Source organism: Passer montanus, unplaced genomic scaffold (assembly GCF_014805655.1).
Source record: "Passer montanus isolate IOZ18808 unplaced genomic scaffold, ASM1480565v1 scaffold17, whole genome shotgun sequence".
Classification (NCBI taxonomy): domain Eukaryota; kingdom Metazoa; phylum Chordata; class Aves; order Passeriformes; family Passeridae; genus Passer; species Passer montanus.
The window spans coordinates 6194628-6214089 of NW_024364270.1; the positions used below are offsets into that span (position 1 = coordinate 6194628).

Consider the following 19462-nt stretch of genomic DNA (forward strand, 5'->3'; position numbering starts at 1 on the left):
ATGCATGCACAAATGCATTATGCAGCCCATAATTAAAGAACTTAAAAGATTTTAATGCATTTATTGATTTTCTATGGCAGGATGCATGCACAAATGCATACATTTATATGTATGTAAGCCCATAATTAAAGAACTTAAAAGATTTTAAGGCATTTATTGATTTTCTATGGCAGAATACTCTGGGAAGCTGCTATAATTTCATACAGTTTTTAAATCTTAAAACTGGCTAAAAATTAGAAAAAAATGAAAAAAAGAATTGAAAAAAGCAAACTCAAAAGGTCGCTAAAAGGCTGCTTAAAACCTCTGAGCTTCTTTAAATCAGAGTCTATAATATTTTCTGATTGCCTCTCTTTATATATCATTAGTTAAGAATGGTTGAGATTCACTGGATTAGGATACAATAATTTGCTAGTGATTATGCCATCAGTTATTAACATCTAAATAATTTATGTACGGAAAGAGCAGTTTGCTCACCTAATAATGTATTTAGTAGCCTTAGCACATACTAAAAAAGAGTTCCGAAGCAATCATAAGATTTAAAAAACTTCATTTACAAAGACCTATGGATTACAACCTATGCTCTACCCCATTAAAATATTTACAACTAACTGCTATACTTAAAAATGTTGAAACAAATCCCATCTTATGGTGCATCTTAAAAAACCTACACTATGTAAATTCGATTTCCTTATCCTGGTATCTTGCATGCAGCATTTTTGATTGACTTTCCATTTCCCAAAAACACTAGGCTGTATCAACACAAGCAAAAGGGTGCCTGTTAGGCTGCTTTAGGTAACCTGACCTGAACCTCCACCTACCTAGGAGGGTTGACTGCACAGCAGGTGTCATCTTTAAGGCTTCAAATTGCTACAAACTGTTTCCCATAACTTTCTTTTTAGTAACTGCTGTACCTATACCTACCTTCCAATAAATCTGAAATACTGTAAATTGCACTGAGAGAAAATGCAAAGTCTCAACTTTTCAGGTGCACATTGCAGCTACAGTCAAGAGTAGAAAGTGCTCTTCCCTAGCATCCATTGCATGTGGCACACTATGCTGTATTATTCATGATAAAAAATCTTAGAGAGTCAAGTTTGTCATTTCCTTCCCTGTTTCTCTGAACCAATCCTAAAAATCAAATGATTTTTAGGATTGGTTTAGAGAACATAGCTTCTTCAGCTGTTCCAAAAGAACATTACACGCTTCATCAGTAAAGTGCTTTATATCTTCACTTTCAACTATCTTTGAAATAGTCTTGCAAACATACTTTCAAAATATACAATTTCAGTCACTAAACACAGATTAACCAACTTCATTACTTAAGAAAATATACAGCATGTAATATTTAATATACATTTATTTGTTCATGTGCATAGAAACATATGTAGATGCACACACAAATATATGTATCTATCTGTATATATACAGATAGATATGCTTGTGCTCATATTTAGAGCACAATATTCTCAAACGCATGCACCAATTATTCCAATTTTGATTTGTAAGATTCACAGACATTCTAATTTGCCATGAAGAATGCCTCTGCAACAGTGTATTTCACAATCAGCTCAGTGAAAACCATGGCATTTCAGGCCTACTGCAGGTATCTAAAACATATGTAGTATATGCACATTAGTATACACACACTGGTGAGAGCAAACGAGACAGCAAAAGCCTAATTCTAATCTTCCTTGCCTTTCTAGCTTATATAAGACTGAAACAGCATTTGCCTTTTAGAATTTGAACTATTCTGAATTACTTTAGAGAAAACTCACATTTTGTTGGTTATGCTTTTCATTTGTTGGGTTCGGTTGAAATTTCACTATAGAAAATGCAGGTTCTGACTACTGTAGTTATTGAAATGGATTGTTAGCACATGTGGACCCTTGCTGAATCATGGTGGGGAATAAAAACATAATCCACATATCATAGAAGTTTTTCACCTCAGTTTTGGGTAGGAAGACTACAGAAACCAGATTACCCTCATTAGGCCTCTATAAGGAATCTTTAAATGCTGCTGCCTTAAGTGAACCAAAATAATACAATTTTCTCCTGAAAAAAGGAACAGCTTCATTACCTCCATGAACATACAGAGATACACATATCTGGCATTGATACAAAAAGTACATTTGGAACCTACGATAGGAGCAACACACAAATCTGAACTTGCAGCAGAAGTGTTAAAGGATAAACATTTATAAGTACCCAGAAAAAGAAGAACAAGGGAAAGCTAACATGAATTAACAATCTTCTGAAATCTAATTTTTGCTTCCATAAATAGAAGAAAACAACTCTTTATGGAAACAAATATGCACCAATCTTAACTTATCCTTCATGTAACTGTAAACAGAAAAAAGCACCATATTCTTAAAATAAGATTTACATCAGCTTCTTACTCATTCTTCATACTGAATATCTCTTAAAGCATTGCATTTAAAATTGTATGACTATGTTTCAAGTAGAAGAAACCCTAAATCATGCAATGAAATAAATAGAATGTGTTGGGTTCAATACTCTCTTCTCAATAATGTCAGGCATACAAAATGATTGAAAAAATGCTATGCTGTGACGTATTAGCATACTGCCAATGGCACACTACCTCAGTCTGCAGCAATGTAGTTGTAGTAATTAATGAATAAATTGCTTATTTAATTATTTTTAATTCAGTGTTTTACAGAGTTGAATTGCTGGTATTTCTAAGAGGACTCATTTAATCTGTTAAAGAACCCAAGGCCAGTCAAAAACATACAATAGCAAAGTTTAAATTTCATTAATGGTCTCTATTAGTACTAAACTCATAGATAAACTGAGGTACCAGTTGTTTCAATGCACAGCAAGAAAGCAACATTGCTTTACACACAGTACTGTTCAAATCTGTGGTAACCAACACATTCCTTTAAATAATAAAAAAAAGTATAACTTTTGGGTAAGAGCAACATTACTCTTAGGACCTTTACACACCTCCGTCTCTCCCTGACCTCTGATGTTGAGGACACAGTGCCAGAAGTAGCTGTAGTCATGGCTGTAGTAGTGGCTGCAGCATTTACAACAGATGGTGCAACAGGAACGGTCACTGCTGTAGGAACACTGTCCTTTTCTTTCTCAGTACTATCCTCAGCCCACAAACGATTTGAGGTACTACAGCATAACAAGCAGCAACACAAAAAAAGAGAAAAGGAAACAGCTAAACAATGAAAGCACTTTACTAAACAACTAATAACATGTAAATTGAGGGATGGATTTTTTTTTTAAGAAGCAAACTGAGAAAGGTCTCTACTATGAAAGCTCAGCTTGAGCTATTAAATTGAATAAATTAAGAATCACCAGTTCACAACAAATGAACTTTTATTCTTCAGACCCTTCTAATATTTTATTTATTGTTTTATAACAACATGGCTTTCATGTTACAGTAGAAAGCCATTCACAATTTTTGAGCCAAATTGTATAAAATCAAAACAAATTTAACAGTGAAGTGAAAAAATCCAGAGCCCCAGGATCTACTAAACAAGAACGCATGCACATACATAAGCACACAGTAGACCTGACAAAAAAAGGAACAAAATGTCCTGGTGCCATTACCTGCTTTGTACACCTGCTGAAGTAGAACCTGTTGTACTCTTCGTAGTAGTGTTTGTGCTGGCAGGCAGCGTTTTCTGAGGACCAGCAGAAGAGGTAACTGTTGATGCAGTACTTGGAACATTAGAACTTATCAAATCATCTTGTCTTCTACCAAAGGAGCCACTGAAGGAAAGACATGTAAAATGACTGCATTTATTCCTTAAATTTACTCATTAAAATATCACCAAACTGTGAATGATCTATTAAATTTCTGCCCACGTATTCTGTGCCTCAGTTGAGTCTTGGAAACTTCTGGTGCAAAGGAAGCATTTTTCCATTGTTTCCTCGGCTAGGACTTTTAATCTATGATTTTGGAGGGCAGCAGGAGTGTCTCTTAGTCCCAAACATTTCTTTACCAAAGAGGATAAAGAATGGAATCTCACTCGTTTATGTAAGAATGTCTTGATCACATCTACTAAAGCATTCACATAGGGTCCCCAATGTCCCATTTTTAAACTGCTGTTTCACCCACACTGAATACCTCAGAAAATGCAGAAACTTACTGCACAGCTTGTCAGGAAATAAAATGTCATCAATACCACTCCTCTTATAATTTGAAAGCAATTAAATATATGGCCCCATTTTAAAAAAATCTTTAATAATTCCCAGGAAGAATAACCTCCCACTCAGGTTTTTTCCTTGCTCTTCAAGCTATAAAGCAGACCCAGTGATTTACAAGAAATAAATATGCATTATGCTGTATGAGACAGCCTGGTTACTGATAACATCAATGTCAAGACTCAAAAAAATGCTAGGTATGTATCATGTACATCAGCAGCACGTACCAATATGCAGTTTAGTTATATGACTCTTCTCCTTGATCTATTCATTTTAGTTATTTATTGCCCCACTAATTACAATTAAGAATTTCACTCAAATAGCTACACACTACACAATGCAGCAAAATTAATCATGTATTATATGTGCAGCATATGATTCCTCCTGAGAAAATTCTGCAAGTTAGGAATCAGCACACCTGAGAACTGTTCTTGCATTTTCATAATTTACTTTGCATTCAAATGAATTTTATGCATTCTGTGATGCTGATACTCAACATAGGTATGGCTATAATTTACAGTTAAGGCTAGCAGTCCAATACCTCCAAGACTGTTATGCAAAAACCAGAATTCAACAGTGTTTTCCCATTTTTCATATACCAAGCAGAATTATATCCATTTCAACATTTAAAATAATTATCTTTGACTACTGACCTAATCTGGAAACTGTCAAATGAACCCCAAACTGAACTAAACCATAGGAAAAAGAAAGCATCTAACTTTAATTGCATAGTTTAAAATCAGCACAACCACTGCATCAGCATACAAGTGCATGTTTAAAACCAGCACAACCATTTCAATACACACTTTGCAATTATTATGAACATGGCAATACGTTACCATTCAGTTTTAAACTGTCCTTACAAAATTATTTAGTACTTGCTAACTTCTAACAGGAAATCCCATACCTTCTTTGATAACTTGTGTTTAATGATGTAGGACCTTCATTCACATTGTTTTTCTTGACATCTTCCTCCCATTTTCTCCTGGTGTAGGAACTGCCACCACGTATTGAACTAGCAGACGAATCCCTGTAAAAGAGATTTGAGTTTAGCAAACTCTCATTAAAGAAGGCTGTTCTTGATGTGAGTTGAACAGGAGTTTAGAATTAAAATCCTGGATAACACACTTAAAATAGACATAACTTGAATAAGGAAAAAAATTGCTTTTATGGACAATAATTTTCAACCTCTGTGAAAAGATACCACATTCATAGTAACACAATGAGAAACATAAGAAAGCAGCATCAAAACAAAACTGCTAAAGAGGATTTAATCAACATTAAATCAATTGTTGCTTTTTATCTGTGGTTATTGCTAGCTTTGTTTTTCTCAAAAAAGGAATAAGACATATTTCTGTTTGCTCCTGAGATTATCCATGCAATAAAGGAAATCTCCTTGGCTTTTTTAATAGCTGATTTGATGGCATTTTTCATTCTTTGATGTTATAAGAAGTTTAAAAGCTAGCAAGCCTTTAGAACTCATGATACTCTAAGACCAGCGTAACTAGGCTTGCAGTAGCCATTCCTGAGGGGTCTGACATGCATCACTAGCTGACATGACTTCAGTTATAAGGAATTTCCAGGCTGTTGTTGCAGTTTATAGCAGCAAGGAATGACCATGCAAAAATCTACTTAGAAAAACTATCCCAAAACCTGACCTACAAAAACTGAATTTCTAATAAAAATATCAGCTCAAGATTTGAAGTTCAGACAATAGGAAGAATAAAACATATCTTTCACAAAATTATATATAAGGCAATCAGGTGTACAAGGCAAAATAAAACAAAACTTTGAAAAGATGTATTCTATGTTCAGATACCTTTGGCCATCATAATGTGCCTCTTTCTGCATGAAAATGTATGTTAGCACTCCTGCAGTTGGAAACTGTTGGTTTTCTGCATGATCTATACAGCCAGACACTGCTATAAATTAGCAATGCCTTAAAACATGAAAGTTTGTCAGTCACTCTAAAATCTTATTTAAATTTCATATTAAAATAGATATATATAACTTCATAGTCACCTGTTTTCTTTTTCATCAATGTCGGAGGTACTGGCCAGCCGTCTTGGTATTGTAGGTGCAACATATGCAAGTCGAGTTCCTTTTCCATCTTTCTCCTGAAAGACAATTTTTTTTTTGTTAATTGTTACTATTATTGATTATCTTCTCTGGAAAAGCATCATTATGCCAACTCCAGCCATGTTTATTATGACCCAATTATACCAATGAGTTTTAAGCTTTAGTTAAATATCATAAATGACTAGAACAGGAAAAGGAAACTGCTAATGTTTCCATTCTAGTGATGCTAATGACTTATTTCTGCTTTGCTGCAGTACACTTCCAACAGTGATTCCTGAAAGAAACTGATTCAATATTTTTATATAGCACAGTACATTATTATTCTTAATCTTAAAATCATATAAACATTTGTATTTCTAATAGAAGCACAAGTTTTATTTTCTTCAGCTACCTGAACAACACTTAGTTTAGTGTATCCATGTATAGTTACAGAACCAATTTTTGAAAATAAAAAATCACTACAAAATGAAAATTAATACAAAAAAGACTTCTTTAAATTATAAGATTCTTTTAGCATAATTGTCCAAGTAATGCAAATGCTATCAAGTCTCTCATGTCCCCAGATTGTAAAAGTGACTATTAGCTTTGCAAGTCCTAAAAAGGAATGAAATGCCCAACCTATGTACCAGGTCACCAGACACTGGAGGAGCATATTACATTTTGAGGGATACTATAAAGAAGCTCTGTAATTCAACTTTTTGGAATTTTAGTAAAGATCAGATGTGTACTACAATCTTACTTCTGTAATACATCATTAACATCTATATTAAGAAAGGTGTATGAATTCCTCAAAATGTTCTTTTATCTTGAAAATTATTACCTTTTCTTTGTTGTCCAGCGAAGAGGAAAGTCTAGGACTTGATGCAGAACGCATAACACCTGCAGAGTCCTTTTCTTTCTGAGCTTCCTTGGAAGCAGTAATCTCTGCAAGTGCACCATAACTACCAGTTTTTCTAAGACCCAACCTCCATGAAGCAGGAGATTCATCTTTCCTCTCTTCATCTTTGGGAGAAACCTTGGTTGTAGATGTTGGAAACTATAAAACACATGAAAATGAATTTACATTATTAATTTACGTTATCCATTGTAATTTATGCTCCTTGCAAAGATTCGAGAACACAACTGTTTTTAATAATTGTAAGTGCTGAATCTGTAGGGAAGTTGTAGTGAGAGGCAACCTATGCACTTTTCACTTGAATTAGTCAATGAGATCAGAAACATAAGACCGGTCAAGGAATATCACTCTCATAAAAGTTAGCTTACAAAAACCCACACTTCATAATACACGCTGTGAACTTAAGATAAAAACTTAGACACATGCAAAACATTTTGATTAAACATGTTATTTTGCAACTTGTACATAAACCTGTGCACACAAGAACCTCACCATAGATTTTTCACCCTTATTGGGCACAAGAACAATGCCAGTTTTGCGCAAGCCCTGCCTCCATGATGCAGGATCTACTGACTCCACGACAGGCATGATAGGAGGAATGAAATCATACTAAAGCCAATTAAGACAAGACAGAGATAAAGATTGAAAGATAGGAGAAGAGAAACCAAAGGTTGTTTTAACAACATATCGTTTGTTCCTAGGTTTATATTAAGTGTTTATATTAAGGTTTATATTAAGTAACTCTTCAACAACACAAAAATACCAAAAAAGCAGTAAGACACTTAAAACCATAGTAACAGATTACAACTAAATGTAACACAGCACATTTAGCTCATTCAGAGACAGAATTACAGCTTGCATAGAAAAGAACAACAAAGCCCGTAACCTTACAAGGTCTGTGGCCTAAATCTTCACACTGTTGAGAATACTGGAAGATTCATACTAACATACCCCTCTTCTTACCATGTATCACTCATATCCCTGAATCACATCCCACACTAGCATGGCTATCCTGCTAGACCTGCCTTACCTTCAGCACCTGCAGCCACAGAGCAGCATTACTGAAAGCAATGCAGACTGAAGGAAACCTGACTTTACCTTACTATACTGTACCCCTTGGTTTGGCCATCTATGCTGTAAAAGCAGAAGTGCAGCTACAGCAGATCAGATGGCACAGACCCAAAAAGGCAGGTGCAAATGTAGGTGCAAGATCACACACACAATGCTGCTTTACCTTCACTGAAAAAGCCGTTTAAAGCATTTTGATTTACTGACAGGAGCTGTAATTGCTCCTTTAGATCACATGTACCTGCTATGTTACAAGACAATAATTTTTACATAAAATGCATTTATTTTGTAGCTACAGAAGGCCCTGAGCTTTTCACATAGTAATGGGAAGATAACTACAGTTTATTTTTAGCCACCACCTTTTACCTAGAAGACCAAAATATAAATCATTCATTTCTGCATAACAGAATCTGAAGTGTATTGATGATTTATAGAAGATTATAATTTAGCTTAAAATCAAGCTTATTTCCTCTCTTGTGAAAATACTCCCCCATATCATTAAATCACATACCTGCACCTGTTATATTAAAGTATACTTTGTACCATGATTCACTATTAGATTCTATTGTGAATATGGAAGTATAACCCCAGTAAGCTCCCACAAGCAAAATACACTTTGTAGTATTCTCCTAGTAGTATGTCTTTTCTCTCTACTGTGGCTGCAGTATATCATGGTTACCACTTCTCCTGAACATGCTTTTCAGATGCATCAGTACAGGGCTACACTTTGATGATGTGTACAGAAAAGTTGTAATGAATGACAAATGAAGATTTATTGCCTTACTATCCAGTTTGCACCAACATTCTTAAAATTTGACTTCTGACTATGCATTCTTATCTACTGCAATTTTTTTCCCCAAGGCATACCTATCTTCCCCTTACCAAGTAGAACTTAAGTTCATAAAAATTAACTTTTCCTTTAAAGTTATAAGCTGTAAAAGCTTCCAGCAAGCAATAAGGCTTTGCTAGGTGAGGCTTTGAGCTATGCATTGAAGAAATTACGTGTCCCTATTATTTAGCTCTTCCATGAGGTCCTAACCATATTAAAACAGGGATGAGACCCACACAATTTTTTACTTCTTATTTCAGGTATAATTTTCAACTTCTGTGCCAAAGCACTAGCTGAATACTTCAAGGGATTCCAAAAAGTCACATAGTCATGCCTGCTTCCCTTGAATTAAGTGCATGAGAAATACAGGCACAGAGAGACACGAGAACTGTAGCTTCTAGAAATTCTGGAGGAGTTTGGCACATTTGACACATTTGCTCCTCACATTTCTGTGAGGAGCAAGTTCTCCTCACAGAAAAGACTTTCAAAAGACCAAGTTTAGTTTCAGAAAATACAAACAAGGACTCCACTCACTATGCAACAGAATTTTTCTTTTTTGGAAGGATTTTACATTCAGCTATTTCATAGTTCTGTATTTTATGCCCCTGTGCAGAATTAAAGCCATTCAAAATTTAAAAAAATAAATAATTAGCAGTTTCTGGAACAGAAAGCATTTTAAGAATCTGTGCATATTTTTATCAATTCACCGGTTAACCAAATCTACTACTTACACTAGAATCAAAAAAGGTAAGATACACTTACACAGAAAAAAGAAAGAGAAAATAGTAAGATTGCGATATAATAGAAAATAAAAAGGTACTTTCTTTTACCTTCTTTACAGGTGATGTAGGTGCCCCTTGGCCACCAGCTACTGAGGGTGCCATCACAGCTACTGATGCTGATTGTGTACTTGTGGTATTTGCATTATTAGCTGCCAAGGTTTTGGTCTTATCTGCAAAATATTTACAAGATTTAATCTTCATTCTGAAAATTCACAATTTCAATACCTTTACAACACCGAAATGAATTTCTATCCAAGAAATTTCACAGTTAACTTTATCACCAGCATTTTATTATTTATTCCTCAGTGTTTTCTCTCTCACTCCCAATTTACATCTTTGCTAGGTCCACCTTGTTTTCCTAAAAGGTTGTGCATGTAAGAATTCTTTTGTATTCATAAGGTGTTACCACTCAGAGGTGCAGAGACAGAGCTACGGAACCATTCAGGTTCAAAGTGACTCAGGAGATCACCTAATTCACCCTTCTGCCCAAAGGAGGGTCAATATTGCCCATGAATCAGGTTGCTCAAGGCTTTGATGAGTCACATCTTGGAAACCTCTGGAGACAGAGATTTCAGTCTTCCACACAGCCTGTATTTTATCAGCTGGCTAATGACTATAAAAACTGTAACAGTAGGAGATATGTTAACATCTCATCTGATCTCATTAATGCATATGAGTATCTCAAAGGCAGGTGTTGAGGATAGTACCAGACTCTTCTTGGTGCTGTCCAGTGACAGGACAAGGAGCAATAGCCATAAAGTAAAATACAAGAAGTTCCATCTCAACATGAGGAAGAACACTGAGGGTGGCAGAGCACTGGAAGAGGCTCCCCAGGGAGGTTGTGGAATCTCCCTCTCTGGAGACATTCAAAACCCACCTGGATGCTTTTGTGTGTACCCTGCTCTAGGTCACCCTGCCTTGGCAGGGAAAGTTGGACTTGATGATTTCCAGAGCTCCATTCCTATCCTTTGATTCTGTGATTCTTTAATAGCTAATTCAAACTACAGAAGGCAGGTGCCAATTTAAAGTGAAACCTCTATTCCCTGATAACTATGCATGTCTGAGTTCAAAGAAATAATTAACTGTACAGAGAAGCCCATCAGGAATTCTGGTCACCAGAATGAGCTGAGGCAGAGACTTGCCTTCTACAGCACCAATTTTCCATTTGCTTCATTCCTTCTTTGTCCCTTGTTTTTCTTACCTACATTTCACTGCCTACCTACCTAGTCTCTTCTGCTTTGTCTAAATTCCTCCCTCTGTCCATGGTTCATGAACCTTAACCCTTCTTACATAAACTCACAGAAAATATCATGATTGAGATACAACAACTGCTGTCACTGCTTTTGCTTGAGCTTCATAATGTTACACCTCACTTCTGTTTCATGTATTCAAACTGCACATTCTTCAGGCTTGGCTGTTGCCTCCTATTTATTAGTGCAGTATGAAGCAACATGGGGTTCAATCCCCACTGGTTTTGGCCCTACTACAGACACATCTTTCCATCTATGTGACCCATACAGCCTAACAGCAATTAATTTAGAAAGTACACAATGCAGTGTTCTCACAACTAACATTTAAATTCAATAAAGAACTGATATACAATTAGAAATTGTGTAATCCACAGTCTTGGTCTTACACACTTGTTTTAGTTATGGACATAGTTGAACAGATGTTTTGAATGTTAGTTATGCAGTAAACAAATACAAAGTTTACATCTTACATGACCAACAGCGCTATATAGAAAGTTCTTTTTAAACACAAGTGAAAAAAATGGCAAAATTCTAGGTTATAAAAAGCTGAACAAGGCAATGTGGCCTGACAGTATGATTTGAGATGATGCACAGGCATATCTGATAGAAATTTGTAAGTAATACATCTTTAAAATACACAGAAATGATCCCTTAAGTTTTAGCTTTCATTTCTCCAGGTTCTGTACTACATTAGTATATAACTCTGAACTTCACATGAAGTGTTAGCAAGTTCTCCTCACAGTTTAGACAAAACAATCCTTTTCCAGCCCGAGAACCAACAACACCGTTGCAGCTTCAGGCCCTGAAGTTACAAACAATAGTGAACTGAGAAGAGCAATCTGGGAGGATGGGACTTCATAACCTGAAGTTGTAATTGGACATTTAACCCCAATATGCTAATGGACCAAAAGTTACAGAAGTCTAAAAACTCGTGACCCGTTGTCCATCTTGGGTGTAGCCTCGGCCAGGCTCCTCTACTGCCCAAGGTTCATCCTTTGAAGGCCTTTAATAAATGTCTACTTTATTCCTTTAACACTATCTAGCCTCTGTTCTAGATCAGAACATCAGAAAAAGTTATCAGGAGTGAAAGCATGGAAGGATAAAAATGGATTTTTCACAACTGTATTCTGAAATTATTTCTAGAGCAGCAAGAACAGTTTTATGCATGACTGAGCTGATATGGACGAATTAAAAAAAAATTACAGTATGTAAAAAAAAGTAAGTTACAAAACCTGAATTGATGAAAATCTTGTTTTTTATCTTGTTTCCCTGTCCTTTGCAATAAGCTACTTTCACATTCATTTTTCCCTTCTTGGTCTTACAGACAGAAGCGTATTTGTATTTAAATTATATTCTCAAGTAACCAATGAAACAAAAACATAGGAAAACATTTTAATTATCCCAAAAGATCTGTAATCACCATCACCATTTCCACTACTTCAGAATACTGAACACTGTTAAAATATTTCACAACCAGAATGCTCCTTATAATAATAATAATAACAACATTTTTCACTAGAAAAATCTTTAACTACCTTAAGCTGAATAATGGTAAAAAAAAGGGAAAGTAAAATCTTGGAACAAAGAGATGTAGCTCTACAGGGAAAAGCTTCAAATGTATCTTGCCAAATAAAGTATGATAAAGCCTTGTTGATATTAAAACCCCCAAAGTTTACATAAATTAATTCTTGTGTCACAGTCAAATTTTCCTGGCATGAACTACTGGCAATGAAGAGAACACAGTTACCAGAGTCATAAAGTTCAGCAGACATTACAGTCAGCTCAGTGACAGAGAAATTACTACATGTTATATATCATAAGTAGTTTAAGTTTAGCAAAGCTCAGTAAATAATGGATGCAAGTACATTAAGGTAAAAAAGTAATTACAAAGCCTGCCAGACACTTTTTTTCAGCTTAATACTGAAATGCTGGATTATTTCAAACTACAAAAAAAACCCCAAAAAAACAAAAACAAACAAAAAAACCACCACAAAAAGCCAACCAACCAACCAAACAAAAACCACACACACAAAAAAACCAAACCAAAACAAAAAAAAATCCCAAAACCAAACCATAATAGAAAGTTTGGGTTTGCAAGTTATTTTTTACTTCTACCTATAGTAAATGCTTATGATAGATTGGCTAGCTCTAAAATACATTCTTAGTCTTATCTTTACAGGTGAATAAATTAGAATGTATTAAAATAAAAACTGACAGCTCACCAAAACCAGTTATTTTTAAAAGTTTATGTATAAAATATTAACAAGCTGTTTCTAATGACAGCTATGTCTATGTATGGTAGTGCTGCACTACAATTCTAATATTCTTTATTAGGATTAAACATATATCTTTAAACACTAATTGCCAGACACTTCTTTTCTGGTATGAAGGAAAAATATATATGTTGCTCTTTTATCACTACTTATTACTATAATTGTTCAAGAAAACAACAACAACACAGAAATTCCATTTCTCAAGAGAGAAATATAGTAATGTGCATACAATGCAAAGCTTTTCAAAGAACATACCTCTTGAAGTTATATATGAAGTAACAGTCAACAATAAAATAACACCTTTAAAAGTTTATCTCAGTACACACTGAAAATATATGCACTACTACTTTATGAATACCTGAGCCAGATTAAGTGGTAATTACTTCATGATGGTAAGAACAAATGAGAATGTTTGCACTTCTGCTGATCCAATCTCTGTACCAGTTCCACAAGCAAACACTGCTAAGAAGTCTTCCTCTCTAATTTGATCTTCTAACTTTTTCAATGTTTCTGAGATGCTACTTCAGGCTGATATTGTTCTATCTACCCAATTAACAGCATCTATTTGTTAAGCCGCCAATCAAGTAAGATGGCTTATAGCTTTAACCAAAGTAACTACCAGTAAAGACATCCATTTGATAAAGCTGTTATGACTCAACTTTAGACACATAAAGTTATTTTAAATTAACCAGAAACTTAGTGAAATACAGAAGAATAATATACTTAACTCTATATCATGTGATATTAAACTAGAAACTTTATATATTTAATGAAATGCAATGCTCCAAATAACATACCTGTCTCTGCTTCAGATTCTGAGTCATCATCCTCTTCCTCTTCACTAGAACAACTGGATTCATCCTTCTTTCCTTCTTCTTCTTCGTCTGCTTTCTCTTGCTCCAGAGACTCTATACTAGATGCATTCTTTTCTTGCTCCATAATCAGCGTCTCCTTACTGAGTTTGTAAAGAGAAATATTTACTAAGTACTGAAAAATTTACTAAAGCCTGTTAAGAGTAAGACCTTGTGACAGCTTGTAAAGTCATATTTTTAAAGATTTCATATTTTTTCTTATTTTTACTTACTTTTTAAATGTTTTCTGTGTCTGATTATTATCCATGTTGGCTGTGGATTCAATTAGGGGAGATTTCTTTTCACGTTTTTCACTATGAAGCTTCAAAACAGAGAATGATGCAGTTTTATTGTTAGAATGATATCAGTGTGACAAAATAACAAATGGAGGGGAGATTCTAAATACTACAAACACTAGAGTGTTTAAAAAATTTCAAACAGTATGAATGTTCAAAGCTCTAAAAATCTTAGAAATTGTTATTCCAAGTAAGATACTCATTGTTGATACTTCAGATCATAAAATGCCCACTGGACAAGGCAAGTTGTAGGCTGCCTTTTTTCTTCCAAAGCGTTTTTGCTCACCATAGGTGACCGAGTAAGGGCATAAAAGACCTTTTGAGATGACTGTGGCATCACCTGAACTGAAGCCCTGAATTTCAAACTTTGGTTTTAATTTATATCCTCCCCTGAGTTGGATATCACATGTATATTAAAATGCACCATACATATATATATATATATATATACAAGGCCTACCAGATTCTGCTTCTTTTGTAACTCTTCTAAATATCCTAGAATATCTTCATCTGCCACATCAAACGCTGTCTGGCCCTGGAGAAGGGGAAGAAGTAAAACACCATAATTGTACAACAGACTTTAAATGTATCAGACCACTATGTCGTGTCATCACATGATGATGCAGGTTAAGGAGAACGTTTAGAGAGAGAAATTGGAAAATATGAATCAAGCTCTACTGCAAACTGTTAGTCTGTCAGTACTTGAAAACAATTTTGCAATATTCCTTTGTTTTGGGGCAGGGCAGGGGGGGCGGAGGAATTCAAACAAAACCATTTACACCTGATGAGCAAACACATTTTTAAGTGATAAAGACATGACAATAAAATTTTCTTGTTGTTTGAAGGAAAAAAACAACACCATGAATGAAAAGTAGATTGATGAATATAATCTCCCAGTATTAGTGCCAAACAACTGTTCACAATGGCAGCTGAATGGATGGATCCTGAGCAGTTCAGTATCCTGCCCATCTTAAGACTATCACATATAGCTTGATTTTTTAAGCTTTCATGATTTAAGGGAGTTGCACTAAATTTAAGCAGTCATGCATTCACATTTTACAGCAAAACTGTATTTTACTATTTACATTCTATTTTGTAAAAGATCTGCTTGTTATTTCTCCTTAGGGTATGATTTCCATGGGACATATACTTGAAGGCTGGAATCTAGGCAAAGTCCTATATTCTCTGGCATAAATGCAGCTGCATCAACATGCTAGGTGGGCTTACTGAGATGTTGGGGGGATCATGACAAGATTAAACTAGGAAGTACTTCTGTACAATAACCAGTAATAAAAACAGAGCTGTCATCTAAAAGTGGCCACAGCAGCTTATAAAAATAATGAAAGGCGTTCCTGTTTGTGCTTATTTCAGTTTCTCAAAATGTTAACTAAAGGCAACCTTTCAACAAACATTAGCCAAAGCAGCCTGAGGTTTTCTGCCATGTGAACTATTATCACAAGTTTATATTTGCATTATAACTACAGTTTTTAAAGTGACCTTCTACTTTCAGGTAGCTATTAGGTGTTGTTAGATCTACTATTACCAGAAAAAGTCACTTTGCAGAAAACTGTTGCAGTTGCAAGGTTACATCTTAAATCCAAATCTGCAACAGCTGATAGCTGAAGTCATGTGCCTAAACAACAATGGCTGAGTTCTCTGAGTTGCTAAGCACATACAACTGAAACCAAATCCAGAGCTTTCAATCCTCGTATCTCCAAAAGCAAAATGCTTACTAGCTTACTAAAGAACAGGCAAATCTTTCCTAGGCTGCAGAAGCAAGTCCATATACAAAAAAATAGCTGATATGTCTCTAAGCCTCCTTTTTTCTTATTCTTGTCCAATGGATTTGAACGTACATTTTTATGAGAGTGCTCTCTAGTGTATAACATCCACAATTTCACAACCCCAGTAAAATATCTAACACATACACTGGAAGAAGAACAGAATCCATCTGTAAAACACACTACAAAGAGAAGAATGAGAGCTGAGCACTTACATGGCTGAATGAACTGTCTGAATGGCCAAATGAGCCATTCTTTTGATGGCTATGTGAACTCATGAAGATATTTGTGTCTATTGGGAGCAAGATCAGCAAGCTACACAGGCCATTGCATAAAAGTCAAAGAAAGAGGAAGCTTTCAGGTATGTCCAGGGGGTCCAGGGTGGCCTACAAGTTTCTTCCACCACACCCAAATCAGCATAATTTAATGATGACTCTTCAATATACCAACACAAACTGATTTTAAGAGTTGAAACACTACCCAAAGGCATCATCATCATCATCTTCAGAGATAAAAAAAAGCCTGAATGCAGTCCATCAAGTCACTAATTTTGTACCTCTGAAATGCCAATAAACTCTTTCAATTATTAATTTCCAAGTGAATGTATCATTTAATACAGAACTAAACATAAAGTTGGCCTGGAAATTAATTTAGACAATCAGAGAATTTAGTTCTGAACACAACCATGCTCTTTTGACAACACATGCATTATATAAAGCTCCACGTACAGTAAACAGCAGTTTATCATCACTTTTCTTACCCTGGCTTCTAAAGTCACTTTAGAGACCAGAACTTTGTATCTTGACAAGGATTACATAAAAATCCTACCACTTTGTTGACAGCCTCCATATCACATAGGTTTTCCACTAAAATGCGACATGCTTCTTCTTTACCCCAGTGAGCAGCAGCATGAAGTGGTGTCCAGCCATCATAATCTTTAATATTTACATCGTAGTGAGCCTGTATTAAAAGCCTGAAGAAATTAAAAGAAATAGACCTTGACACTGCTGACAGGGATAAATAAATTTTCGTAAAAATTGTAAAACTGCTCTATGGTAATATCTTTCTCCTTTTTTCTCACAGATATTTTAATTGGGCTACTGAAAATTGATTAATTTTACTTCTCACAGAAACATCTGCCTTTTCATTGTTTAGCAGGTGTGTATACATATTTTAAGGAAAATTCAAGAAAAACAGCCTTTGCAATTTTCTTGTCTATTCACTTCGTCTCCAAAAGACCATTGTTTCTACAGTTAGATATTCTTCTCTGTACATGCAGTAATAGGCAAAAGGCTTTTTAAGGAAAATAGTTATAAAATGTAAAAAAATTGTTAGATAGAGTGTTCTTATCAGTAAACTATTAAAACCTCCTTACATTCTAAAATTAGCTGTTTGAAACTTTCACTTCCTGTCATTAACTTTTTGCAAAAATCTAGTGTTCACTACATGCTTCAACTGTTCTCTGAGAGGGAGAAGAGGTCCTCTAAGAGGGGACCTGCTGTTCTGCCTGTATTCAGCACTCACGTTCATCATGGTTCTCAGGTAAGCATCAAAGTGACAAAGGACACTTAACCTAACAAGTAGTTTTATGTAAAGAGCTGTCTGAACCACTTACAAATCACATAAGAACAAAATATTGTTTTCAAAAAATTCTCAGCTTCTCAAGAGCCAATATACATATAGTAATATCCTCCAGTGAGTCAACTTTCACACACGTTGAGCTGAAAATCTTGCAGTCTTGCATCCAATACAGAGCACATTTTTTGATAATTTGAAGCAATCACAAAAATTGCTGGCACATATGTTTTGCCTCTCCTAGCAGAAATATACAGACTGGACTACAAAAAAATACAGTAACTGAGGGAGCTAAAAACCACCCAAACAGTTACAGATACAACTCCCTTACAACTCCCCTGCTACTCTAAAACAAAAATTATTCTTTTTCAACAGAATAATTTGTCTTCATCATCAGGGTTTTATGAAACAGAACTCCCATTCAACAAATTGCTCTGCAGACCTTAAAGGCACCAATACTCACAAGTCAGGATGTGTGCTCATTTTCACTTATGTTACAGTCTGTAAGAAATCCTAGCACTGCTAAAGCAGTCAACTAAATTTATAATACATTAAAGCAATGTATTACTAATTATGATTTACTACAATAAAAGCAGAGCTTTGATGAAAAAGAAATTAAATATGTTATGATATGTATTGATATTACATTAATGAAAAGCTGTGAACTAGGGGACACCTGAAGTCTAAAGCTCTCCAGGGAAGACTTCAAGAGTCATTGAATTGAATTGAATTTTAAAAACATTATCAAAACACAAAGTTAAATTATCTGGTTTTTAAGTGTAAAAACTTTTAGCCTGAATTACAAACTCTGCTTTATGTATGGAAATAAAATATGAAAATATGCACCAACTAGGATGCCAACTGCATATGCAGTTATAAAGTTTATATGCATTATAAAAAGGTCTTAAGCTTGTTTACATAAGATTCCTTAAGAAACAGGGCAAGTTTCAATCAACTTTCTTCTCTTACAAGTAAGTATTTAGGTTTAACATGTATACTGTATTCATATTTTGAATGGCTTAGGATAGAAAGCTAACCCCATCATGATTTATGAGTGCTTGGAAACATAAAATCAAGCTTTGAGCACAGATTGTTCTAGAGACTGGGATTTTCAAGATACACTCTGTAAATGTTATAAGTGCCCAATTTCAAGCAGCATTACATCAAGACAATAAAATAAGAAAAAGTTAACCCACACTTACTTTAAGACTTCTGTATAGCCCTTAGCAGCAGCTACATGAAGTGCTGTACCACCGGATTTTGCATGTCTGACATCATTTATATGGCCACTGTTGAGCCACTGTCTTGCATCTCTTAGCATTATTCGTTCTTCTTCTTTTCGAGCTGATTCTATATCAACCCCTAATTCAGACAGGGAGGGGGAGAGGGGAAAAGAAGACACAAAATGTTTTAGTTCAAATATTTCAATTCAATTATATAACAAACTTTATGCTGCATTTATATGATACAGTAAAAAAGCCCTAAACCTGAAAAATGTTCAGAGTTAGACATGAGTATTTTTGGGAAGATGAATTCCAAGGTTATGGAAACATCCAACATTGTAAGACATCTTGCATAATGCCTTTTTTAACAAAAGGAGGGGTTGG

The 19462-nt window shown here is 34.9% G+C and overlaps 1 protein-coding gene across 10 annotated transcripts in view; it reads right to left on the reverse strand.

The window, feature by feature from the left end:
* PPP1R12A (protein phosphatase 1 regulatory subunit 12A) overlaps positions 1-19462 on the reverse strand; it is a 111043-nt gene that overhangs the window by 23821 nt on the left and 67760 nt on the right. For 6 of the 10 annotated variants that reach the window (XM_039703814.1, XM_039703819.1, XM_039703817.1 and 3 more), the window contains exons 4-15: positions 19058-19217; positions 17109-17253; positions 14960-15034; positions 14437-14525; positions 14150-14307; positions 9878-9999; positions 7643-7759; positions 7076-7291; positions 6199-6293; positions 5084-5206; positions 3580-3741; positions 2962-3138 (exon numbers count right to left, since the gene is read on the reverse strand). In XM_039703814.1, the coding sequence (XP_039559748.1) occupies positions 2962-3138; positions 3580-3741; positions 5084-5206; positions 6199-6293; positions 7076-7291; positions 7643-7759; positions 9878-9999; positions 14150-14307; positions 14437-14525; positions 14960-15034; positions 17109-17253; positions 19058-19217 (1639 nt within the window). The remainder of the gene's footprint in view (positions 1-2961; positions 3139-3579; positions 3742-5083; positions 5207-6198; positions 6294-7075; positions 7292-7642; positions 7760-9877; positions 10000-14149; positions 14308-14436; positions 14526-14959; positions 15035-17108; positions 17254-19057; positions 19218-19462) is intronic. The other 4 variants (XM_039703816.1, XM_039703821.1, XM_039703823.1 and 1 more) reach the window with 2 other exon arrangements.